The sequence below is a fragment of the Callorhinus ursinus genome, unplaced genomic scaffold, assembly GCF_003265705.2.
Source record: "Callorhinus ursinus isolate GAN/ISIS: 27379988/994484 unplaced genomic scaffold, GSC_fseal_2.0 scaffold9, whole genome shotgun sequence".
NCBI lineage: Eukaryota > Metazoa > Chordata > Mammalia > Carnivora > Otariidae > Callorhinus > Callorhinus ursinus.
The window spans coordinates 38,818,379-38,845,618 of record NW_027397071.1 but is presented as its reverse complement, the minus strand read 5'-3'; the positions used below and the strand labels follow the sequence as shown (position 1 = coordinate 38,845,618).

At 36.0% G+C, this 27,240-nt stretch overlaps 1 protein-coding gene across 2 annotated transcripts; it reads right to left on the bottom strand.

The window, feature by feature from the left end:
* Positions 1 to 1,719: 1,719 nt before the first annotated feature.
* Positions 1,720 to 18,932, bottom strand: ASB17 (ankyrin repeat and SOCS box containing 17). 2 transcript variants are annotated; one of them, XM_025872043.2, is made up of 4 exons: positions 18,656 to 18,932; positions 18,422 to 18,511; positions 3,490 to 3,769; positions 1,720 to 1,976 (listed from the first exon to the last, which is right to left on the bottom strand). In XM_025872043.2, the coding sequence occupies exons 1-4, from the start codon at positions 18,820 to 18,822 to the stop codon at positions 1,770 to 1,772; spliced, it is 744 nt and encodes a 247-aa protein (XP_025727828.1). In that variant the 5' UTR covers positions 18,823 to 18,932; the 3' UTR covers positions 1,720 to 1,769. The 2 variants fall into 2 exon arrangements, with proteins under 2 accessions (XP_025727828.1, XP_025727827.1); XM_025872042.2 differs by having other exon boundaries at positions 18,422 to 18,932.
* Between the last annotated feature and the right edge of the window lie 8,308 nt (positions 18,933 to 27,240).

Sequence of the window (27,240 nt, the reverse complement as noted above, 5' to 3'; positions counted from 1 at the left end):
TGTCAGAAGACAAAGGATTCTTGGGTCAGAAACAAGACTTTATTGCTAATGGCTCATCATGGAGCATGAGCTTCATGTTTGTGTTGGTTTCAGGTATCCCCATCCTCTAAGATATGGAGTGGTCCAGTTAGATATGTACACAGTGGATTTATACTATAGCTGAGGAACCCTGAGCTAGGGAAACCCTTTTATTATAATGAGCTTCTAGCAAACCTGCTTGACCTTTTTTTCCAGAGGAAGATATTACCTTTATTATACTAGACCCTGAACAAACCTACCTCTGCTCAGAGGGGGACACTATCTCTGTCTTCCAAGGCTGTTCATTATACAAACATCCTTAAAAAGGTAGTCGAATATAAGACAATTAGTGCCTCTGCTTAAAAGACAGGCAGAAATGTGAGAGACCTGTGGAAAATTGTCTCCCAGTTCTCTTCTGTGTATTACAGCAGTTTGACCACCTTGTTATATAGAGAAAAGTCTAGTACCCTACATACTCAAAAAGAAAAGAGATAAAAAATTACAGTAGAATAAATTTTATTTTTTTGAGATAATAAATTTATTTGCAACTAAATATACAGATTTAATTTTCATTTTGATGTTATGTTGGATCAAAACTATGCTTTCTTTGTATCAAAATCCATATAGTTTGGGGGTGGGTGAAATGGGTAAAGGCAATAAACAGGTACAAATTTCCAGTTATAAAATAAATAAGTTCTGGGGATATAATGTACAGCATGGTGACTATAGTTAAAAATTCTGTGTTGCATATTTAAAGTGACTGAAATGAGATTTTAAGTGTTCTCATCACAAAAAAATTGTAACTATGATGATAGATGTTAAATAGACTTATTGTGGTGATCATCTTGCAATATATACATATATTGAATCATGTTATATACCAGAAAATAACATAATGTTATATGTCAATTATATCTCAATTTAAAAAGTAGTACTGATCTAGTATTTAGAAGTATCACATACCAAAACACTAAAGCTCCATAATGTTTTTTGGGGCTAATTATTTCCAAATATTATTCATTTCTGTCCTCTTACTACTGACTCCCACCCTTTAGTTGACTAATTCTTCACCTTGTATTATTTGTGACTTTGGCTTCTCAAGGAAGGGATCACATCTTAATTTCCTTGACTATTCCTTAACACCAAACACAATATTTTATTTGCAAAAGAACTCAATAAATACTTGCTAACAGGAATATACAATATAAAATACTATTTAACTAGCTTAGAACATATAAATAATAGGAGTTTCAGAACATTAATGTGACCAAAATTTCCACAGGTAACAATAATGCTCTAACACAAAACAACTTTTAAGAGCAGATTAAAAGGGTAAATCTAAAATATAACAAAAATCATATAATTTGTTCCATTGTATAGAAAGGTAATAGGCAGTCATATATTGATTTAAAATTGATTCATTTACAGTGTCATTGAAATTATATTTTCTTTTTTATTTGAGAGAGAGAGAGAACATGAGTGGGAGGGCCAGAGGGAGAGGGAGAGAGAATCTCAAGCAGACTCCCGCTGAGCATGGAGCCTGATGTGGGGCTCAATCTCATGACCTTGAGATCACAACCTGAGCTGAAACCAAGAGTCGGACACTTAACTGACTGTGCCACCCATGCGCCCCTGCAATTATATTTTCTAATGAAATATTCAATGCAATAAAAATTTGCATGAAGTTAATAGTTTATTAACTTCTAAACCATACAATGGTGAGTATCCTTAACTCAGGACAGAGATGTGTATTAACTTTCTAAATTCAGGTAGTTCTGTAGACGAACCGGTATTAAAAGTGAAAATATTCCATTTGGGAGCATATTGTTGGTCAGTAGTTGAGCCCTGATGGTTATTCTGCAAAGATGTAATAGTTCACATGGATCTTTGTATCTTGTTGAAGGAATGTAGTCGAGCCAATTAGAAATAATTGGACGTCTTCCTAAACTTAGTTGCGTCTGAAGAAAGGGGAAACATTTTAATTTTGTAATATTAATCACTGGTTAGTCCAAATTATTAGCATTTTTATTTTGTATTTAAATTCAGAAAATAGATCTTAAATTTATATAACCCTTATAGTATTTTTTACACAGTTTTTTTTTACCCGAGGCAAGTATTTTTATTCCCCTTCTATTCTCACAATGATATATAAAGTTTAAATAATATGTCTAAGGACACAAAACATTATTTCTTACAACTATGCATCTGTATTTGTTTTTCATTTTAGACAGATCACGCACTGATGTTTTATCAGCTTCTCCTTCCAGAGTAGTATTGTCAACTTGGCTATATACCAGAATTATCCAGGGGACTTTAAAATATGCAAATGCTGAGGCTTTACTCCAGGAATTTTGATTTAATTCGTCTGACGTTGGGCACAGACAACATAAATTTTAAAAGTTCCCCCAGGTGATTCCAAACATTGTAGAATAAAATTTCAAACGGCTAAACCATGAGAAATCTTGATAGGAGACCCATCTATATGAAAAGATAAATTTTTAAGTTTTAAGTAGGGTACCCCTTTTAAAGATTTAATTCTAGAAGCTAAATGTTAAGTTGATTTAAGAAGAAAAGACATTGCTGAGATATTTCTCCAGTAGAACCTATAATCTGTAGACTATATGGTACTTTTGGTACTTTTGCTTAAATGATATATACTATTATTTAGTCAATACTCAGCTATTCAAAAAATATCTAGTATATGCTTTAGCACCTTAGCACCAAGCATTTAACTCATTGCTTGGGATCGTTGCTAGGGTATGTGAAATAGTCTCTGCTCATAGAACTGAGGGATAGATATTTTCAATTGCACAAATATTTTAAGCCTTTATATTTTTATTTCTTGGCATGTGATTATATTTGTGAAGAGAAATGTAACTCATTTTAAATATTCTACTGTAAAGAATTCCATTAAATTTTTAGTTTATGGTGTCCTTAAGACATAGAAATCCTATTAAACACTGGTTATTGTGTAATTAGACTATAATAATAACATACATCTACTTAGTAACTACTAAAATAAACTATAACTTTAAAAATGATTTATTTAGAAGACAAAATCATGCAATAAAGGACTAATAAAGGACTAATTTTCTTTAATTTAGATAATTTAGATTTTACCTTTTTTTTAAAAGATTTATTTATTTGAGAGAGAGAGAATGAGAGATAGAAAGCATGAGAGGGAAGAGGGTCAGAGGGAGAAGCAGACTCCCTGCTGAGCAGGAAGCCCGATGTGGGACTCGATCCCGGGACTCCAGGATCATGACCTGAGCCGAAGGCAGTCGCTTAACCAACTGAGCCACCCAGGTGCCCTGATTTTACCTATTTTTAATTTATAAGCCTACACTCAATTATTAATTTTTCACTAGATATAATTCATAGATTAAAAATAAAATTCATTCTTGTCTCACAATTTTATCTTAAAATTGATTAATATTTAAGCCCAAACCCAAAGAACAATATTCTGCTTACCTCTATTTCCCTGATTGAAATGGCAGAAAGCACTCTGGAACATAGCACTAAACATGTTTTGGCATCTTCCTGGATGTCTACAAATTCATGATCAACCATTATTCTCACTCTTGAAGGGTAGAGCAATATTGTTATTATAATGTTGATGGGTTTTTTTTCTCTTTCTAAGATTCCATATTGCAGGAGTATTTTCAAGATATTAGATTGTCTTGTCTGAGCTACATAGAGTAGAGGTGTGATGCCGCTTAGTGGGCTTGGACAGTATACTGGTGTGAAAGTTCTGTGAATCAAACAAACAAAAGCTTCACTGAATACAGAATTAAGAATTGTGGTAAACACTTTGTCTTAATAGTAATGGGGAAATACTAGTATTATCTTAAATATTAAATGTCTTAAATGGCTTTTAATGTAGCTTTATCTTTATGTATGTCTTTTTTTTTTAAGATTTTATTTATTTGACAGAGAGATAGCAAGAGCAGAAACAGAAGCAGGGGGAGTGGGAGAGGGAGAAGCAGGCTTCCTGCCGAGCAGGGAGCCCAACATGGGGCTTGATCCCAGGACCCTGGGATCATGACCTGAGCCAAAGGTAGAAATTAACTGAACTACCCAGGGGCCCCTATCTTTATGTATGTCTTAAAAAGAGTTTTCTATTCTATTAATCTAGACCAAACTGAAAGTTAAAAAATAAGAAAATTCCTATTACACATTTAAATTTGCACTTGTAGAAACAAACCAAAAACGATTTAAATGTATGGGAAGTTTACTTTTAGTAATAGCAATTATGTTTCTCACTGGAGAAATCCTATTGTTGTCAGAACCGGTATTATAAAACTGAGGTAGCTCTGGAAAATTTAAAACAGAAAAAGTAAAAAGGCATTTTAAAAATTTCACTTTATTAATAGAATAAAAGTATGTGACCATTTTGATACCTTTTTGTTTGTTTTCTTCTTGTCAGTCATGAATTGAGTTTGGAGATTAGATGAAAAAGGAGTAAGTTCAACTACCTTAATTTTATTTTCACTTTAATAAAATTAGAATTGGTATTTGTATGTTTAAGCAATGAAAATTATATTTTTTTCTAATTTTATGTAGTCCTTACAATTGAAATAGATATTTGTGTTTGCTAATGAATTGGTCTCTGTATGTAGATAGGACATGGTATTACCAACCACAGGGGTTTTTACATTATCAAACCTTGATTTGGCCAAATAAAAATGGCTTTTAGGACTAAAGAAAGGGAAATTTTATTCATGATCCTTTGTCTCTGGAATTCTCTTGATTGGTCTAATAAAATACTAATATGTTTTGTAGAACAGCATACAAACTATAAATACTGGTTTTGGAAAACTGTGCAGAGCGAGGAGCGCATTATTCAAAAAGAGGAATTTTAAGATTGTATATATTTAATTAATGAGGGAGGCAACACAGTATAATGCTATAAACAATGGAGATTTAAGGGTTCTAGATTCAAGGTTTGGTTTCTCCTAACTAGCTTTATGATGTTTGGTTAGTCAGCCTCCTAGAGTCTTAGTGTCCTTATGCATTTATGTATTCATTTGCTCATTAATTAATTAATTGAACACTTGCTTTCCCAGAGTGTACTGAGTACTAGATACAGAGAGAGAAGGATACAGTCCTTTATATCAAGATGCTTATTATAGTCTAGTAAAGGAAATGGAAAAATAATTCAATAATACAATACAAAATGACAATTGCTATGATAGAAACATGCTTCGTGTACTATAGAAGCAATGAGGAGAGGCACTTAACTCTACCTGGAATAACCATTGTTTTTAGGTTATCCTGGAGCTAAGATTTGAAGGATTAGTAGGTGTTTATCAATAAAAAGATTAGAAGTAAATGTTTCATTTACAAGCATAAAGCAACACTGGAGGATTGTTTTACCTGAACTACCTATATAAAAAGAATGTTTTGTATTAGATATGTTTTCTGTTGAAGTGTATTTAGAAGTCCTAAAAACTTCCCCTGTGGTGATTCCCTTATCAGAAGCTCCAAAGGGAACAGTTTGAAAATCACTAGACCAACTAGTTTATCTCCAAAACTTTATTGAGTGTTGAAATGCCAAGATTTTGTGATTCACACACACACACACAAAAATAGTGTGGTGTAGTGCAGACTAGCATCTTAGAAATTAAGAAGTTGAGTTTTTGTTGTAACTCTGCCAGTGTTACTATATATATCCTTCTAAGTTCTGTATATAAATATATACATTCTCTGTTGGAATAATCTCCAAATCAGTATTGCCCCAGACATCTCATCTTTTTCATACATACTTCCAGTATATATCCCAAATTGAACTCCTAAACTACTTCTCCTTCTTCATTCCCTGTCCTGCTTATAGGTTTTCACTTTCCCAAACCACCATTGCATCCAGCTTTTTCACAGTTCTTTGATTTGTATATGTCCTTTTCCTCCCTTTTCAATTCTGGCAAGTCTGGCTCATCATGTAAGACTCTAATAAACTCTTTTGTAAAGACTTCTTTGATGACCTGAACTTTCTCTTCTTATGACACATTCCTCTATTAAGCCCATATCATTTTGAGTAACTTAACATCTCTAATCTTTCATTTTCTCATCTTCAAAATAAATGGGTGAGCAAGATGTGCAATAAAAATTTAAGCTCCACAAGGGCAACATTTTTGTCTGTTTAACCTGCTGTTAATATCCCTAAATGCCAGAATAATGCTTAGTCCAGAGTAGACCCTCAAGTATTTGTTGATTTTTTTTTACTATTATCCAGAAAAAAATATATATGTAATTAAATTTATTTTGTGGCTTTTGGACCTAACAAGACTGTTAGTGAAGCGCAATCATTTAAATTTTTCAAAGGCAATCTAATTTATTAATCTTGCTTGTTCTTTTTTTTTCAGATATGTCTTTTTTATTGAAGTATAATTGATATATTAGTTTCAGGTCTGCAACATAATGATTCAATATTTGTATACATTGTGAAGCAATTAACATAAGTCTAATTACCATCTGTCCTCAAAAAAATTAGAAAAATATTTTTTCTTGTGATGAGAACTTTCAAGATCTACTCTCAGCACCTTTCAAACATGCAATAAAATATTATTGACTATAGTAATAATGCTGTAAATTACATTACCATGAGTTGTTTATTTTACTACTGGAAGTTTGTACTTCTTGACCCCCTTACCCATTTGACCTACCCTCAATCCCCTTCACTCTGGCAACCATCTTTTCTCTGTATTTATGAGTTTTGTTTTGTTTACTTGTTTGTTTTGTTTTTTAGACTCCATATATAAGTGAAATCATGTTATTTGTCTTTCTCTGTCTGACTTAGTTCACTTAGCATAATACCCTCAAGTTCATTCCATGTTGTCAAAAATGGCAAAGTTTCATTCTTTTTAAAAAATTTTAATTATGGGCGCCTGGGTGGCTCAGATGGTTAAGTGTCTGCCTTCGGCTCAGGTCATGATCCCAGCGTCCTGGGATCAAGTCCCGCGTCAGGCTCCCTGCTCCTTGGGAGCCTGCTTCTCCCTCTGCCTCTCTCTCTCTCTCTCTCTGTCTTTCATGAATGGATAAATAAAATCTTTAAAAAAATTTTTTTAATTAATTTTTTTAAGTAGATTCTATGCTGGGCATGGAGCCAAATGTGGGGCTTGAACTCACAACCCTGAGCCACCCAGGCACCCCTTGAACATCTTTTCATGTGCCTGTTAGCTATCTATAGATCTTTTGAGAAAAATGCCCATTCAGATCCTCTGCCCATTTTTTGGTAGGCTGTTTTTATTGAGTTGATGATTTCTTTATATATGTTTTGGATATTAACCCCTTATTAGATATATCATTTGCAAATATTCTTTTTCCCATTCAATATGTTGCCTTTGCAGTTTTTTGATGGTTTCCTTCACTGTGCCGAAGCTTTTTAGTTTATTTTTGCTTTTGTTGTCATTGCCTTTGGAGTCAGATCCAAAAAATATTGCCAAGAACAATGTCAGGGAACTTACTGTCTATGTTTTCTTCTAGGAGTTTTATGGTTTCCGGTCTTGAATTCACGTCTTTAATCAATTTTGAGTTAATTTTTTTGTGTGGTATACGATAGTGGTCTAGTTTCATTCTTTTGCATCTGACCAGTTTTTCCAACATCATTTATTGAAGAGACTGTCCTTTCCCCATTGTATATTCTTGTCTTTTTTTTCATAATATTAATTAACCATATATGCATGGGTTTATTTCTGGGCTCTCTATTTTGTTCCATTGATCTGTGTGTCTGTTTTTATGCCATACTGTTGTGATTATTATCTTTTTAATATAGTTTGAAATTTGGGAGCATGACACCTCCAGCTTTGTTCTTCTTTTTCAAGACTGCTTTCATTTTTCAATATCTTTCTGTTTCAACATAAATTTTAGGATTGTTCTAATTCTGTGGAAAATGCCATTCAAATTTTGATACAGATAGCATTGAATCTGTAGATTGCTTTGGGTGATATGGACATTTTAATAATGATTTTTTTAATTCATGAACACAGAATATCTTTCCATTTATTTGTGTCTTCTTCAATTTCTTACATCAATGTCTTAGAGTTTTCAGAGTACAGAGCTATCACCTCCTTGGTTAAATTTATTTCTAGGTATTTTATTTTTTTAATAATTATTTTTTATAAAGATATTTATTTATTGAGAGAGAGAGAGAATGGTAGAGAGCATGAGAGGGAAGAAGGTCAGAGGGAGAAGCAGACCCCCTGCTGAGCAGGGAGTCTGATGTGGGACTCGATCCTGGGACTCCAGGATCATGACCTGAGCCGAAGGCAGTCGCTTAACCACTGAGCCACCCACGCCCCCAAGGTATTTTATTCTTTTTGATGCAATTATAAATGAGATTGTTTTCTTAATTTATTTTGCTGATAGTTCACAGTATATAAAAACAACAGATTTTATATATTGATTTTATACCTTGTAACTTTACTGAATTTATTCATTTTAACTATTTTGGTGGAGTCTTTAGGGCTTTCTATATATAAAATAATGTCACCTATATATAGTGGCAGTTTTACTTTTTCTTTTCCAATTTGGATGTATTTTATTTTATTTTTTAATTTATTTTAATTTATATTTTATTTGCCTAATTGCTCTGTCTAGGACTTCTAATACTATGTTGAATAAAAGTGGTGAGAGTTGGCATCCTTGTCTTGTTCCTGATCTTAAAGCAGTGGGTATGATGTTAGTTGTGGGTTTGTCATATATAGTATTTATGATGTTGAGGTACCTTCCATCTATACCCATCATGTTGATGGTTTTTATCATAAATGGATGTTGAATTTTGTCAAATGCATTATCTTCATCTATTAAGATTAGATAATATAATTTTTATCCTTCATTTTTTTAATGTGGTGTGTTATGTTGATTGATTTGCAGGTATTGAACCATCCTTACATCCCTTTAACAAATCCTACTTGATCATGGTGTGTATGATCCTTTTGATGTATTACTGAATTTGGCTCTCTAATATTTTGTTGAGGCTTTTTGCATCCATGTTCATCAAGGATATTGGCCTGTAATTTTATTTATTTTTTTACAGTGTCCATGTCTGGTTTTCTCACTAGGGTAATTCTGGCCTTGTAAAATGAGTTTGGAAGTGTTAACTCCTTTTCAGTTTTTGGAAGGGTTTGAGAAGGATAGGTATTAAATCTTCTTTGAATATTTGGTAGAATTCACCAGTGAAGCTGTCTGGTCCTGGATGTTTGTTTTTTGGGAAGTTTTTGATTACTGATTCAATCTCTTTACTAGTAATTGGTTTATTCAGACTTTGTGTTTCTTCACAAATCAGTCTTAGAGGATTGTATGTTTCTGGGAACTTATCCATTTCTTTTAGGTTGTTGAATTTTTGGTGTATAATTGTTTATAATTGTCTCTAATGATCCTTTTGTATTTCTTTGATATTAGTTGTAATTTTTATTTCATTTCTGATTTTTGCATTTGGACTCTTTTCCTTGATGAGTCCAGCTAAAAGTTTGTCAGTTTTGTTTATCTTTTCAAAGAACCAGTTCTTAAGTCTCATTGATCTTTTTTATTTTTAGTTTGTATTTCATTTATTTCTGCTCTGATCTTATTTCCTTCCTTCTACTAACTGAGCTTCATTTGTTTTTCTTTTTCTAGTTCCTTTAGGTGTAAATTTAGATTTTTTTTAAAGATTTTATTTATTTATTTATTTGAGAGGGAGAGAGAGAGAGGGAGAGAGAGAACAGGAGCAGGGGGAGGGATGGAGGGAGAAGCAGACTCCTGTCTGAGCAGGGAGCCTGATGCGAGGCTCTATCCCATGACCTGAGTGGAAGGCAGACACTTAACGACTGAGCCACCCAGGCACCCCATTGTAAAGTTAGTTTATTTGAGCTTTTTCTAGTTTTTTTTTTTTCTTTTTGAGGTAGGCCTGTATCACTGTAGTCTTCCCTATTAGAACTGCTTTTGCTTTAACTCATTGATTTTGGTAAGTTATATTTCTATTTTCATTTATTTCAAGGTATTTTTTGATTTCTCCTTTCACTTCTTTATTGACACATTGGTTGTTCAGTAGCACATTTTTTAATCTCCACATATTTATGATTTTTCCAGTGTTCTTATAATTTATTTCTAGTGTCACACCATTGTGGTTGGAAAAGATACTTGATATGATTTCAGTCTTGGATTTATTGTGACTTGTTTTGTGGTCTAACATATAATCTATCCTGGAGACTATTCCATGTGTACTTGAGAAGAATGTATATTTTGCTGTTTTTGTATGCAGAGTTTTATATATATACATATATATATATCCTCAAAATACATATGTATATATAACTCTGCATATATATATATTTATACAAAGTCCATCTGGTCTAATGTATCAACTGAGGTTGATATTTTCTTATTGATTTTCTGCCTGAATGGTCAATCCATTGATGTAAGTAGTATATTAAAGCCTCTTTCTCTTGTTTTATTGCTGTCAATTTCTCCCTTTAGGTCTGTTAATACTTGCTTTATATATTTAGATGCTTCTGTGTTGGGTGCATAAATATTTACAGATGCTATATCTTATTGTTGGATTGACCCTTTTATTTTTATATAATGCCTTTTTTTTGTCTTTTATTAGTCTTTAAAGTCTATTTTATCTGATATAAGTATAACTACCCTTGCTTTTCGGGGGGGGGGGAGGGTTCCATTTCATGAAACATCTTCTTCCATCCCTTCACTTTCAGTCTGTGTGTGTCCTTACATATGAAGTAAGTTCTTGTAGGCAGTAAGGTAGAGAGATAGTGCAAAGATGGTACCTACCTATGCCAGCACTAGCAAAGTAGAGGGAGAATGCTGAAAAGATGTCCACTGTGCCTTTGTTCCTGGAAAGTCTTAACAGGCTCTGCCCCTCTGGCACATACCTTAAGGTTAGCAAATTAATCTTTCACGTATGGTCTAGGCACTTTTCAATCTGCTACTTTTGTACTTGGTCCCAAAGTGAATGTGTCTGCTTGTGAATCCTCTAAGAGTGGAATCTCCATTTCCTACAGCACTATTTCTCCTGAACGTAAGTTCTGTTGGTTTTTAAAGCCAGGTGTTTTGGGGGCTCATCTCTCCAGTGCAGGTCCCAAGGGTTGGAGTGTCTGGTGTGGGACACAAACCCCTTGCTTCTCAGGGAGAAGCTCTGTATTTGTGAGATCCCTATCTCCTCCTGTTTGTGGGTTGGCATGCCAGGGGTGGGATTTTTGGCAAGACCATGTGTTTGCTTCCCCTACCCATCTAACGTGGTCTGTTCATCTTTTTTTTTTAATTTCTTTTTTTGAGGGTGTGGGTAGAGAGGGACAGAGAAAGAGGGAGGGAGAGAATCATAAGCAGGCTCCAGGCTCAGCATGGAACCTGATGCAGGGCTCCAATCTCACAAACCTAAGATCATGACCTGAGCCAAAATCAAGAGTTGGATGCTTAACTGAGCCACCCAGGTTCCCCAATCTGTTCATCTTTTGCTCTGGAGGATCTGTTCAGCTAGTTTTGGGGGTTTTCTTAGAGGGAATTGTTGCATATATAGATGTAGATTTGTTGTGTCCCTTGGAGGAGGTCAGTTCAGGATTCTCCTATACTACCATCTTGAACCACCTTTGATCTTGTTCACTCTTAAGATATTTGACTAAGAATATTGCTAAGTATAGGAATTCAGGAGACTTGTGGGGACAAAGATACCACAAGTTGTCCTTGGTAAGATTTGGAGATATTAGCTGATTTTAAAATATTAAGATTGATACTACCTTTAGAAGTAGTTTTAGACCAAAAATGTTGAAAACATAACTAAAACTCAAATAGGCTTAAAATGAGATTTAAAAGTCTAATCTGTACCCAAATGACATGATTAATCCTCATGTTTAAAGAGCATGTTACTGTAAACCAAAATTTGCTTAATCTGTACTGACAGTTAATTACAACAGTACTTATATGGATGGAGTAAGGCAAGCACAGCAAGAATTAGTTTTTCAATGTGAAGTTAATGAACTGAACCCTCTGTATCTGAAAATCTGTCATATATGCTTATGAAATGGGGCATAATATTTCCATATAGACATGCAGAGAATGATTCAGTTTTGTAGCTATACTAATTATTTCTATTTTTTCTACTCCTCTTTTAGTTTTTAGCCACCAAATTTAAAAGATGCTTATCCATAATTTTATTTCTGATATTTAAGACAGTTGAGTTTCTTGGAACCATGTTTTATCCTAACTTAGTAGGGCTATTTTCTCCAAGTTATCCACCTACCTCTTTGGCTGTTCCTTTTCAACCATCTTTGACTGGTTTCTCTTTCTCTGCCCTTAACATCTAAGTAAAGAAGATTTGGCCTTTTGACTAATTTTCTTTTGACTTATTGTTCTCAGGCAGGTTCATCCATGACCATAACTTAAATTACTATCTATTAATTTATTCAACAAATATTTTTTGAATGCATTCTGTATGCCAAGCAACATATCACTTGGGATATGTGAGTGAACATAACAAAGATGGCTGCGTGCATTGTAGTGAGGGAAAACAGCACAGAATGAGCATAGCAAAAAAAAAAAAAAAGAATTTTATAATATGTTAGAAGATTTGATAAGAAAAAAGAAAAAGTAGAGAAGTATAGGAAGTATGGAAGTGCTAGGAGGATATATAAGGGCATTTTCCAATTTTAAATAGGATGATAGGAGAAGGCATTACTGAAAGGTGACATCTGAATAAAGAGGAAGGAGATGAAGACATTAATTATTTAGATATTTAAGGATCCTAAGGCAGGAGTGTTCTGGAGTGGTAAGGGAAGAGTAAGGGAGCCATTGTAGCTGAAAGAATGAAAAGGATGAGGAGGAATAGGAAACAAGGACAGATAATGGGATGCCACATCCTGTAGAGCCTGGTAGATCACTGAAAGGACTTCCATCTTTTACTCTAAATGGAATGGAGGAACCATTGGAGATTTTGAATAGAAAAGCAATGTGATCTTACCTTTGTTGAGAATTTGTTACGGGATAGGAGGAAGAAAATTACTTAGTACAAGGTAATAACAATAGAGATGGTCAGATTTTGTGTATTGTTTGAAGGTAGAACCAACAGATATCCTGACAGATAAAATGTGGAATGTACGAGAAAGACACATCAAGGATGATGCTATCTAGATATCTACTGTACCTGGATATCCCTTAGGTAATGCAAACTCTTATGTCCCAAACTGAATTTTTAAGTCCTTTATAATAACCTTGATAGATTTGTGGTATGACGATTGTGGTAAGCTGGATAATGGCCTCTCAAATTGTCAAAAGGGAGTTTGCAGATGTAATTAAGGTAAGGATCTTGAGACGGGAGATTATGCAGGTGGACCCAGTGTAATTACAAGGGCCCTTATAAGATGTGTCAGAGAAAAATAGAATCAGTGTCAGTGAAGGAGCTATGACTCTATAATGCGGGGCTCTGAAGATGGAGGAAGAGGCCATGAACCAAGGAATGCAGGAAGCCTCTATAAGCTGACAAGGAAACCCATTCTCCTGTAGAGCTTCTAGAAAGAACCAGTCCTGCTGACCTCTTGATTTTAGCCCAGTAGCTTCATTTTGGACTTCTGACTTCCAGAACTAAAAAATAATACATTTATATCATTTTAAGCCACTAAGTTTGTGACAATTTGTTACAAGAGGAAACTAATACAGCCATCAATGAGTCTTAAAATTTAGAAATTTGAAATTAACTCTTGTCTTTCTCTGATGCTCTGCTTCTAATCACTCACTGTGTTTTGTTATTCTATTTAATAATATCTCCTCTTTCCCCTACTGCTATTTAAGTTCTCATTATGTCTTACCTGGACAGTTGTGGTATTAAAGAATAGCCAGAAGCTGGAGAAGATGGTGGCAGAGCAGAATTAGTTCTTTCCCTAAAACTATTATAGATACACATGGAAGCTAAGTTAGCACAGAGTGCCTACTATGCAAATTCAGCTTCAAGCAACCTCTCCAGTTACCTACCTCTTTTCAATAAGATTGCTTCCCACAACCCTTTTTCTATAGAAGTTCTGGAACTGCCACTGTACCTGGAGTGTTTGAGCTACTGACTGGTCTCCTGACTGGTCTCTCTGCCTCTAGTCCCAGCCTCCCTTCCCAGTCTAGTCTTCAAATGGGAGCTGATGAATCTTTTCATACTACAAATCTGACCTTCACTGGTTAGGCATCACTCATGGTGTAAATTTCAAATTCCTTAGCATGGTCTACAAAGTACTTCAGGCTTTCACTTTTAGGCTTCATCTGTCACTACTACCTGATTTCCTATCTTACTTTCTAGCAACTGAATAATTATCTAGATAATAATTGTTATAGACAATTCTGATAATCACTGAATGCAACATATTGTTTGTATCTCCTTTGGTTTTAGTCATCCCGCCTCTGCCTAGATTATATTTCTTCAAGGGCTAAAGGAAGGGAAAACCTCCTTTCATATTTTGAAAATCAATTTAAGACATCCCCTCTTCTAGAGAGCTTTCTCAGGTATCTGTTCCTTCCCAATAGTGTTAAATTCTTTCTCTGTTCTCTCTACTTGCACATGCTTCTATTTTTGCATTTATAGTATAATTATAATTTTTATGGTTCACTTACTAGTCTGTGAGCTCTCCAAAATCAGGAAATATGGTTATTTGGTTTTGTATTCCCCCAAAATAACACAGTGTTTGGAGAAAATGCTTAATAAATGATTATTGTTTTTTTTAACTGAATGGTATCATCTCTCTTTAACCACTTATGGTTTGTCATTACAACAGCATTTAGATTACTATTGGTGGTCTGTTATAAAAATGAATAAACCTAAGTTCCTTTCCCTCATTTGTTCTATCTCCTCTCCTCCGGGGACCTATTTAGACACTCCATTATTACAATGGGGAAATTATCATACTGGAGTATATCCTGGGGAAGGTGACCAAAAAATATTGCTGTAAGAATAAAGAACAACAGATAATAGGAAACTTAAGGTATTCATTATGGGGATATAATAGCTGTGTTCAAATATTTGAGAGATTTTCATGTAGGAGAAAAAAATAGACTTTGTTCTCTGTAGCTCTGGGGGCAGAATTGGAGAAATGGAGACAGATTTTAGTGCATGATGAGTAAGAAGAATCTAATAAAGCTGCATAAAAATTCACTTTTTCTTTCAACAAAATCTTGATAGAGCTCTTGCAGTGTATCTGCATAGTTCTAGGCACTGAGGATTAAATGTTGAGGAAGTAGTCAGGGTTTTTCCTCTTAATGGAACTTACTTTTAATGACAGTGGATAGTGAACAAACAAATCAATGGGAAAAAAAAACAGCAAATGAACATATAGTGATCGATGTTGTGCAGAGAATTAAAAGTGTCATGATAGTGAATGAGTGACTTCTTTAGATGGTGAGACCAGAGAAGGCCTCTCTGAAGGGATGACATTTATTTATGTATTTATTTATGTATCTATTTATTTATTTTAAAGATTTTATCTATTTGACAGAGACAGACACAGTGAGAGAGGGAACACAAGCAGGGGGAGTGGGAGAGGGAGAAGAAGGCTTCCCGCGGAGCAGGGAGCCCGACACGGGGCTCCATCCCAGGACCCTGGGATCATGACCTGAGCTGAAGGCAGACACTTAACGATTGAGCCACCCAAGCGCCCCCAGAAGGGATGACATTTATACTGTGTTCCACCTGATAAAAAGGAATTAGTCATAGGAAGATCCAAGTGAAGAGATTTCCAGGCAGAGGGAACAGTTATTATTATTATTTTATAAATAAATTTGAGTATAGTTGACACACAATGTTATATTAGTTTCAGGTGTACAACTCAATGACTCAACAAGTTTATACATTATGCTGTGTTCACAAGTGTAGCTACCATCTGTCACCATACAATGCTGTTACAAATTCATTAGCTACTTTCCCTATGCTGTGCCTTTTATTCCTGTGACTTACTCATTCCATAACTGGAGGCTTCCATCTCCCATTCCCCTTCACTCATTTTGCCCATCCCCTTCCCCCCTTCCCTCTAGCAACCATCATTTTGTTCTCTCTATTTATGGGTCTGTTTCTGCTTTTTCTCTATTTATTCATTTTGTTCTTGAGATTCCACATCTGAGTGAAATCATATGATATTTGTCTTTCTCAGTCTGACTTATTTCACTTGGAGACAACAGTCATTACAGGACCTTCAGGTAGGAATGAAATTGAAGATGTTCAAGAAACAGAAAGGTCTGGGTGGCTGGAATATAGTATTCAAGGGGGAGAATGACATGAGATTGGATTTGGTTGATATAGTGAGAGACCAGATCATGTGGGACTTTTAAAAAAATGGGTATTGAGTTTGAATTTTATTTCACTTGTAATGGGAAAGATTTGGAGGATTTTAAGCATGGGTGATATATTTCACATTTTTATAAGGTTGTTCAGGCTTCTGAGTCAAGAATAGATTATAGGAGTTGAGAGGGAAGAGTGGAAGCTGAAAGACTCTTTGGCAATCTGTAGCAGTTGTTCAGGGCAAGAGATGAATGTGGCTTCACCTGGGTTAGAATGGAGGGAACAAAAAGTGTAATTGGGATATGTTGTAAAGACATAGTCAAAAGGACTTGCTAATGTGTTGATAAACGAAAGAGAAGAATCAAGAATAAATCCTGGATTTCTGTCTTGAGCAACAGGATAGAACAAAAGGGGCCATTAGTCAGATAGGGAATTCAGGGGAAGGAACAGATTGACAGGGAGAGAGTGAGTTAGATTAATATTCTGTTTTATTTCTGTTAAGTTTGAGATGCTTTGTGGAGATGTTGAGTAGACAACTTTATATAGAAGGAATCTGGAGCTCAGAGGAAGAAAGGTCAGGGCTGGAGAGAAAGTGGGGAGTAACTGGCATACACATAATATTTAAAGTCCTGGGAGACAGAACAGGTATAGCTGGGAAACAGAAGGGTCCCTGGGCGAAGGAATGGTTTACCTCATGAAATAGTTAACTACTACTAGAGTTGTTCAAGCAGAGACCATATGATCATCAGCCAGGGATGTTCAACATAGGGTTGCTGCCCCAGGTGGAAGTTTGCTAATGAATTCATAGATCCCATCTGAATCTAAATAAAATTCTATGATTCTGCAAGATCCAGATGATGTCATGGTACATAGAATTGGCTAGTAATGTATTTTCCCTTGTGGATGTATCTAAGTCAAAATTTCTCGATTTTAAAACTGTCACTTAAGACAGTTGTTAATGGCACTGTATCATATCCCACTATGTGTTTCTCTTTATTTCATTTTCCTTCCTCTCCTTTCAGTTTTCCCCTTTTGCTTCCCATTTAAAAATTTTTTACATTTATCTTCTCTTCCTCTGTTTTACTCCATTTTTCTTTTCCTTGGGCCTACAACATAAGCGTTACTTAGTCCAGGTAGTGACACTCAGAAGCTGCTGCTCTTTGCGATAGTTACAGATATATTTGTCCTTAAAACAACCAAAAGGTGCTATTTGGGGGTTTTATTTACTGATATCCCAGACCGCAGCTAGTTCATGTACTTGGGTGATCATTAAGGAAAGCAATCTAGTGGTTCTCCAATATCACAGTGATACACAATCAAGAGGATAACTGCTTCAGGCAGAATCTAAATTGGTTTAGTCTTTAACTGATCTTATCTGTCTTGTTTTTACTGCATTCTTGCTCCTATCATTGTGCCTAGCTGGTATAGTGCCTTATACATAGTAAGGTGGTATATAAGTAATTTGTTGAATGAGTGAACAAATGCACATTAGTTCTAATCAAGCTGGTACCCAAAACTGTAGAGTGAGTTAGTTACTGCAAACTAAGTAACTTTAGAATCTATATTACAGACTTTACAAAGAGGTCACATTGAATATTTTATTCTATAAGATCCTCAGTAGTATTCATTATTTAGTTTGGCATTTCAGACTATGTGAAAATTTGGTTCTATAACAGAATCAGATATTTGACTTCATTGTGTTCAATCTTGGAGAATTTGGAGTCATACAAAAAGGGAATTATTATGTTTAATAACTATTACTCAGTGAATATGTGTGTATATTCTGCATTATACTTTGAAAGTCATTTTACTATATATGCACTACAGATGTATATTATCAGTATTTTCAAGAAGAGATCACGGTATTACCCAAAATAATGTCTTTGTCTATTTAGAGAAATCTAAGTTGTTGAACATGCCATTACCTTGAGCACTAACATGTAAACTTTATAGAGCGGAACTTCTAGAAATTTATTGGCGATAATAATGTTTGTATAAGGGAGCATTTATTGAATAAATAATGAAGGAGTGAACAAATGAATGAGCAATCAAGTCAGGATTCCTCATCCATATGTAGCCACTATGTGTGTTGATTTTAGAAAAAAAGAAGTAATACAATCTCCTAAAGAGAAATTTTCTCCTCTTATGGTGAAAACATGAGATTATTACCTCCAAATCAGTGCCAGGTTACAACTTCTGTCTTGAACATAGTCCTTTGTCTTCTTGAGAAGCAGTTCCACAAAGTCAGGATTACCTTTTCTGGCGAAAACCCAGTACAGAATTGTATTCACACATATTTCAGTAAATTCAAAATTAAAATTTAGTTCGAAACGGTATCCTGATTTTTCCACAAATGCAATATAATCTGAAAGTAGTATGTCAAACCCATCCAAATCGACATACCTCAGAATTTTTGCCAGGGTTCTATAAATCCTAGGTTCATAGCAGTGATATCCCCACTGACCCAAAAACTGCAAGGATGGTCGTTTAACAATTTTGTCAATGAGATTGCAGAATATATTGCTTCTTGGACAAGAAGTCTTTCGGCATAATTTAGAAGATTTACTCATTGCTATTTAAGGCAACAATATAGAAATAAAATCACAGGAAGTCATACTGCACTCCTTCAGTTAGATATTTTGATAACATGGTAGGCTTTACTCCATAGACAGGAAGTGCCCTTTTAAACTGTAGCCAGAAAAAATATCATATGAAATATTACCATAAAGTACTGGGTGACATCACAATAGATGGTGATCTGTCATCAGCATAGGTCAGAAATTTGGGATAGTATATGTAACTGGTGACATTTGAGAGACATGTATTGGACATAAATGGCATGTGTAACAGCTAAGAGCTAATATTTTTAAGTCTAAAACTTCAGCTCAAGGCAGAATGTATTTTCGTGAAGTACTGAAAACACAGTCCATAATATATTAGACAAAATAATATTAATAACCTGGTTGGTGATTCCTTTTAGGCTGTCATGTTCTGCATGAGTACTGCATGTTCTCACTTAAACCTCATAAGATATTTTCCCTACTTTATAGCTGAGGAGACTGAGGCTTAGAAAGTTTATGACCTGCCAAAAGTCATTGTATTCATTCTCAGAAAAGCTGCCATTCCATATTAAACAACATTTGGAAACTTTGCTTTAGAATTTAGAATTTTATAGACCTTATTCCTCTATAAATTAGGCAAAACATATACAGTTTGGACATCAAAGGTGTTTAAGGCTTGATGTGGCATCCTTGCCCCAGTAAAATAAAGGGGAAATATGGTTGTGTAGTAGTTTATGCGTCAGCCACCTTTCTGTTACATTTAATAACCTTAAGTGTATTTATTAGCAATTTTAAAGGTACTTAAATGTTTTCATTTTCCTTTTGAATATTTTTCTTGAAATCACAGAAAATAATGTCTCTTTAGTAAAGGGAAATTATAGCTTTGGGTTTATTACAATTTACTTTCACTATAGTGAATTTAGTTCTCTATAAGCTCTAAGCTCTATTTTCCCAGGATAGCAGGAAAAACTAATAACTATTGTCATCTTTCTGAAAACCAGGAGTTTTGTTAATTTCCTCTAATTTTTTCTCTTTTTATTTTCTCCACTTCAAAAAAAATACATTTTTAAAGTGAACTATTTTTATTGATTTCTTACATAAGGGTCATAAAAATGGCAACATTATAGAACCAGTGAAAATCCTTGCCGAGATAATCATGTTAACAGTTTTATGTATAGTCTTTCAAATATTTTTGTGCTTATGTATATAAATAGATATTATATACTTTGTTCTTTTTATACAAATGGAATAATATTATACATAACTGGTTCTATGAACTCCTTTATATTTATATAACAGCATATAATAGGTACCTTTGTATGACCATTTATAATAATAGTTAACTATTATGTACTACTTACTATATACCAGGCACTGTTTTAAGTACTTATCTATTAACTCCTTTAATCCTTATAACAACTTCACTTCACAGATAAGGAAGTTAAGACGCAGAGCCTAAGTGACTTGCCCAAGATGATATGTCGAGTAAGTGGTAAAGTTGGCATTTGAACACAGACAGGATGGTGCCAGACTTTTTATTTTAATTTTTTTATTGTTATGTTAATCACCATACTTTACATCATTAGTTTTTGATGTAGTGTTCCATGATTCATTGTTTGTGCATAACACCCAGTGCTCCACGCAGAATATGCCCTCTTTAATACCCATCACCAGGCTAACCTATCCTCCACCCCCCTCCCCTCTAGAACCCTCAGTTTGTTTTTCAGAGTCCATCATCTCTCATGGTTCATCTCCCCCTCTGACTTAAGCCCCTTAATTCTTCCCCTCCTGCTATCTACTTCTTTTTCTTTTTTCTTAACATATATTGCATTGTTTCAGAAGTACAGATCTGTGATTCAACAGTCTTGCACAATTCACAGCGCTCACCGTAGCACATACCCTCCCCAATGTCTATCACCCAGCCACCCCATCCCTCCCACCCCCCCACCACTCCAGCAACCCTCAGTTTGTTTCCTGAGATTAAGAATTCCTCATATCAGTGAGGTCATATGATACATGTCTTTCTCTGATTGACTTATTTCACTCAGCATAACACCCTCCAGTTCCATCCACGTCGTTGCAAATGGCAAGATCTCATTCCTTTTGATGGCTGCATAATATTCCATTGTGTATATATACCACACTTTCTTATCCATTCATCTGTTGATGGACATCTTGGCTCCTTCCAGTTTGGCTATTGTGGACATTGCTACTATAAACATTGGGGTGCACGTACCCCTTTGGATCCCTACATTTGTATCTTTGGCGTAAATACCCAGTAGTGCAATTGCTGGATCGTATGGTAGCTCTATTTTCAACTGTTTGAGGAACCCCCATACTGTTTTCCAGAGGGGTTGCACCAACTTGCATTCGCACCAACAGTGTAGGAGGGTTCCCCTTTCTCCGCATCCCCGCCAACATCTGTCATTTCCTGACTTGTTAATTTTAGCCATTCTGACTGGTGTGAGGTGGTAACTCACTGAGGTTTTGATTTGGATTTCCCTGATGCCAGGGGATGTTGAGCACTTTTTCATGTGTCTGTTGGCCATTTGGATGTCTTCTTTGGAAAAATGTCTGTTCATGTCTTCTGCCCATTTGTTGATTGGATCATTTATTCTTTGGGTGTTGAGTTTGATAAGTTCTTTATAGATTTTGGATACTAGCCCTTTATCTGATATGTCATTTGCAAATATCTTCTTCCATTCTGTCGGTTGTCTTTTGGTTTTGTGGACTGTTTCTTTTGCTGTGCAAAAGCTTTTTATCTTGATGAAATCCCAATAGTTCATTTTTGCCCTGGCTTCCCTTGCCTTTGGCGATGTTTCTGGAAAGAAGTTGCTGTGGCTGAGGTCGAAGAGGTTGCTACCTGTGTTCTCCATTAGGATTTTGATGGACTCCTGTCTCACGTTTAGGTCTTTCAACCATCTGGAGTCTATTTTTGTGTGTGGTGTAAGGCAATGGTCCAGTTTCATTCTTCTGCATGTGGCTGTCCAGTTTTCCCAACACCATTTGTTGAAGAGACTGTCTTTTTTCCACTGGACATTCTTTCCTGCCCTGTCAAAGATGAGTTGACCATAGAGCTGAGGGTCCATTTCTGGGCTCTCTATTCTGTTCCATTGATCTATGTGTCTGTTTTTGTGCCAGTACCATACTGTCTTGATGATGACAGCTTTGTAATAGAGCTGGAAGTCCGGAATTGTGATGCCGCCAGCTTTGCTTTTCTTTTTCAATATTCCTCTCGCTATTCGGGGTCTCTTCTGGTTCCATACAAATTTTAGGATTATTTGTTCCATTTCTTTGAAAAAAGTGGATGATATTTTGATGGGGATTGCATTGAATGTGTAGATTGCTATAGGTAGCATTGACATCTTCACAATGTTTGTTCTTCCAATCCATGAGCATGGAAAGTTTTTCCATTTCTTTGTGTCTTCTTCAATTTATTTCATGAGTAGTTTATAGTTTTCTGAGTACAGATCCTTTGCCTCTTTGGTTAAATTTATTCCTAGGTATCTTATGGTTTTGGGTGCAATTGTAAATGGGATCGACTCCTTGATTTATCTCTCTTCTGTCTTGTTGTTGGTGTATAGGGATGCCACTGATTTCTGTGCATTGGTTTTATATCCTGCTACTTTACTGAATTCCTGTATGAGTTCTAGCAGTTTTGGGGTGGAGTCTTTTGGGTTTTGCACATACAGTATCATATCATCTGCAAAGAGTGAGAATTTGACTTCCTCTTTGGCGATTTGGATGCCTTTGATTTCTTTTTGTTGTCTGATTGCTGTGGCTAGGACTTCTAATACTATGTTGAATAGCAGTGGTGAGAGTGGACATCCCTGCCGCGTTCCTGACCTTAGGGGAAAAGCTCTCAGCTTTTCCCCATTGAGAATGATATTCGCTGTAGGTTTTTCATAGATGGCTTTTATGATATTGAGGTATGTACCCTCTATCCCTATACTCTGAAGAGTTTTGATCAAGAAAGGATGCTGTACTTTGTCAAATGCTTTTTCTGCATCTATTGAGAGGATCATATGATTCTTGTTCATTCTTTTGTTAATGTATTGTATCACGTTGATTGATTTGCAGATGTTGAACCAACCTTGCAGCCCAGGGATAAATCCCATTTGGTCGTGGTGAATAATCCTTTTAACGTACTGTTGGACCTGTTGGCTAGTATTTTGGTGAGAATTTTTGCATCCATGTTCATCAAGGATATTGGTCTGTAATTCTCCTTTTTGATGGGGTCTTTGTCTGGTTTGGGGATCAAGGTAATGGTGGCCTCATAAAATGAGTTTGGAAGTTTTCCTTCCATTTCTATTTTTTGGAACAGTTTCAGGAGAATAGGTATTAATTCTTCTTTAAATGTCTGAATGAATTCCCCTGGGAAGCCATCTGGCCCTGGGCTTTTGTTTGTTGGGAGATTTTTGATGACTGCTTCAATTTCCTTAGTGGTTATAGGTCTGTTCAGGTTTTCTATTTCTTCCTGGTTCATTTTGGTACTTGATACATCTCTAGGAATGCATCCATTTCTTCCAGGTTATCTAATTTGCTGGCATAGAGTTGCTCATAATATGTTCTTATAATTGTTTGTATTTCTTTGGTGTTCTTTGTGATCTCTCCTCTTTCACTCATGATTTTGTTGATTTGGGTCATTTCTCTTTTCTTTTTGATAAGTCTGGCCAGGGGTTTATCAATCTTGTTAATTCTTTTAAAGAACCAGCTCCTAGTATTGTTGATCTGTTCTATTGTTCTTTTGGTTTCTATTTCATTGATTTCTGCTCTGATCTTTATTATTTCTCTTCTCCTGCTGGGTTTAGGCTTTATTTGCTGTTTTTTCTCTAGCTCCTTTAGGTGTAGGGTTAGGTTGTGTATTTGAGACCTTTCTTGTTTCTTGAGAAAGGCTTGTATTGCTATATACTTTCCTCTCAGGACTGCCTTTGCTGTATCCCAAAGATTTTGAACAGTTGTGTTTTCATTTTCATTGGTTTCCATGAATTTTTTAATTCTTCTTTAATTTCCTGGTTGACCCATTCATTCTTTAGTAGGATGCTCTTTAGCCTCCATGTATTTGAGTTCTTCCCGACTTTCCTCTTGTGATTGAGTTCTAGTTTCAAAGCACTGTGGTCTGAAAATATGCAGGGAATAATCCCAATCTTTTGGTAGCGGTTGAGACCTGATTTGTGACCTAAGATGTGATCGATTCTGGAGAATGTTCCATGGGCAGTAGAGAAGAATGTATATTCCGTTGCTTTGGGATGGAATGTTCTGAATATGTCTGTGAAGTCCATTTGGTCTAGTGTGTCATTTAAAGCCTTTATTTCCTTGTTGATCTTTTGCTTAGATGATCTGTCCATTTCAGTCAGGGGGGTGTTAAAGTCCCCCACTATTATTGTATTGTTTTCAATGTGTTTCTTTGCTTTTGTTATGAATTGCCTTATATAATTGGCTGCTCCCATGTTAGGGGCATAGATATTTACAATTGTTACATCTTCTTGTTGGATAGACCCTTTAAGTAGGATATAGTGTCCTTCTTCATCTCTTATTACAGTCTTTGTTTTAAAATCTAATTTGTCTGACAGGCACCTGGGTGGCTCAGTCGTTAAGCGTCTGCCTTCAGCTCAGGTCATGATCCCAGGGTCCTGGGATCGAGTCCCACATCGGGCTCCCTGCTCAGTGGGAAGCCTGCTTCTCCCTCTCCCACTCCCCCTGCTTGTGTTCCTGCTCTCGCTGTGCCTCTCTCTGTCAGATAAATAAATAAAATCTTTAAAAAAATCTAATTTGTCTGATATAAGGATTGCCACTCCAGCTTTCTTTTGGTGTCCATTAGCATGGTAAATGGTTTTCCACCCCCTCACTTTCAATCTGGAGGTGTCTTTGGGTCTAAAATGAATCTCTTGCAGACAGCATATCGATGGGTCTTGTTTTTTAATCCAATCTGATAGCCTGTGTCTTTTGATTGGGGCATTGAGCCCATTTACATTCAGGGTAACTATTGAAAGATATGAATTTAGTGCCACTGTATTGCCTGTAAGGTGACAAAGACTGTATATTGTCTCTGTTCCTTTCTGATCTATGCTGCTTTTAGGCTCTCTCTTTGCTTAGAGGACCCCTTTCAATATTTCTTGGAGGGCTGGTTTCGTGTTTGCAAATTCCTTTAGTTTTTGTTTGTCCTGGAAGCTTTTTATCTCTCCTTCTATTTTCAATGACAGCCTAGCTGGATATAGTATTCTTGGCTGCATATTTTTCTCATTTAGTGCTCTGAAGATATCATGCCAGTCCTTTCTGGCCTGCCAGGTCTCTGTGGATAGGTCTGTTGCCAATCTAATATTTCTACCATTGTAGGTTACATATCTCTTCTCCCGAGCTGCTCTCAGGATTTTCTCTTTGTCTCTGAGACTCATAAGTTTTACTATTAGAATTCGGGGTGTTGACCTACTTTTATTCATTTTGAGAGGGATTCTCTGTGCCTCCTGGATTTTGATGCCTGTTTCCTTCCTCACATTAGGGAAGTTCTCTGCTATTATTTGCTCCAATATACCTTCTGGCCCTCTCTCTCTTTCTTCTTCTTCTGGGATCCCAATTATTCTAATGTGTTTCGTCTTATCGTATCGCTTATCTCTCGAATTCTGCCCTCGTGATCCTGTAGTGTTTCTCTCTCTTTTTCTCAGCCTCTTTATTTTCCATCATTTGGTCTTCTATATCACTGATTCTCTCTTCTGCCTCATTTATCCTAGCAGTTAGTGCCTCTATTTTTTATTGCACCTCATCAATAGCCTTTTTGATTTCGACTTGGTTAGATTTTAGTTCTTTATTTCTCCAGAATTGGTTTCTCTAATAACTTCCACGCTTTTCTCAAGCCCAGCTAGTATCTTTAAAGTCATGATTCTGAACCCTACGTCCAACATCGAACTAATGTCCGTATTGATTAGGTCCCTGGCTGATGGTACTACCTCTTGTTCTTTTTCCTGAGGTGATTTTTTTCGTCTTGTCATTTTGTCCAGAGGAGAATAGATGAATGAAAGAACAAAATGCTAACAGGTTAACAACATCCCCAGGAAATATGTTCTGTATAAATCAGAAAAAACCTGAAACCAGGGGAAAAGAAAGGGAAAGAAAGAGAGAGGAAAAAAAGAAAAAGATAAAAACAAAAATAGAACAATACAAAAAAAAACAGAATATGATCAAATATGATCAGGCTAGTGCACAGATCAGCGCCACACACTAGATTTTGGGCGTATTTTGGTCTGTTAGAAAAAAGTGCCTCCTAAAATTTTAAAGGAAGAAAGACTTATATATGTACAAAATAAGGGTGGATACAATGAAGGGATGGAAGATGACTGTAAAGATGAAAATTATAAAAGATTTTATAAAAGGAATTGATAAGAAGTTGTTTGAAAAAAGAAAGAAGATTTAAAAAAAAAGAGAGAGAGAGAAAAGGGAGAGAATGTGATCAGGCAGGAGACTAGAACAAAGCTATACACTAGTGATTTAGGGTATATTTTGATCTGTTAGAAGAAACTGTATCTCAAAGTTTTAAAGAGAGAACAACTTATATATATATGCCAAAAACAAGGGTAACTACTATGAAGGGATAAAATATGACTCTAAAAATGAAAAATAAAAAATGTTTTTTTAAAAAGGGACTGATAAGATGTTCGTTGAAAAAGGGAAAAAAAATTTTAGAAAAAAGTTAAAAAAATTAACTTTGAAAAACTAATGAATCATGGTAAAAAAAGCCATGAATTCTATGTGCAATATTCCCCTAGCACTGGAGTTCTCCCGTTCTCCTTGATGGGTAAACTTGGTCTTGGCTTGCTGGCTGTTCCTGCTGATCTTCTGGGGGAGGGGCCTGTTGCCGTGGTTCCCAAATGTCTTTGCCGGAGGTGGAATTGCCCCACCCTTGTTGGTCTGGGCTAAGCAAGCTGCTCGGGTTTGCTCTCGGGAGCTTTTGTTCCCTGCAAGCTCTCGGTACAGCTTTGGAGGACCAGGGTGAAAATGGTGGCCTCCCAATCTCCACCCAGAGGAGCTGAGAACTCAGGGCCCCGCTCCTCAGTGCGCCCCCAGAGAAGAGCAGTCACTCCCATCTCCCCAGTCTCCGGCCACACTCCGTGCTCACCCGGCCTGTGACCCGAGCATTTCTATCTCTGGCACCCGACTCCGTGTGGAGTCTCCAAACCCAGCAGATCCCTGTGGTGCGCTCCCACACCACTCCTCCCAGGGGAGGAAGGGGAGTCTCCCTGGATCTGCCGCTTGTTGGGTCCCTGCTGGAAGAGAAGTGGCCTGACTGTCACTGATCACAGTTTATGGCAACCCCAAGCTGAGATCCCACGCCTTGGCTCCGTCTCTGCAGCCGGCTTCCCCACTCCAATACCTGGGAGCTCTGCTACACTCAGGCACCCCGGTTTTTCTGTGACCCCGTGGGTCCTGAGACCA

Coding starts and splice junctions, on each gene's coding strand:
- ASB17 (XM_025872042.2), bottom strand. CDS start 18,822: ATGAGTAAATCTTCTAAATTATGCCGAAAGACTTCTTGTCCAAGAAGC. Junction 3,770..18,421: donor AACCTGGCACTGATTTGGAG/GTAATAATCTCA, acceptor TTTGATTCACAG/AACTTTCACACCAGTATACT. Junction 1,977..3,489: donor TTTCAATCAGGGAAATAGAG/GTAAGCAGAATA, acceptor CCCTTTCTTCAG/ACGCAACTAAGTTTAGGAAG.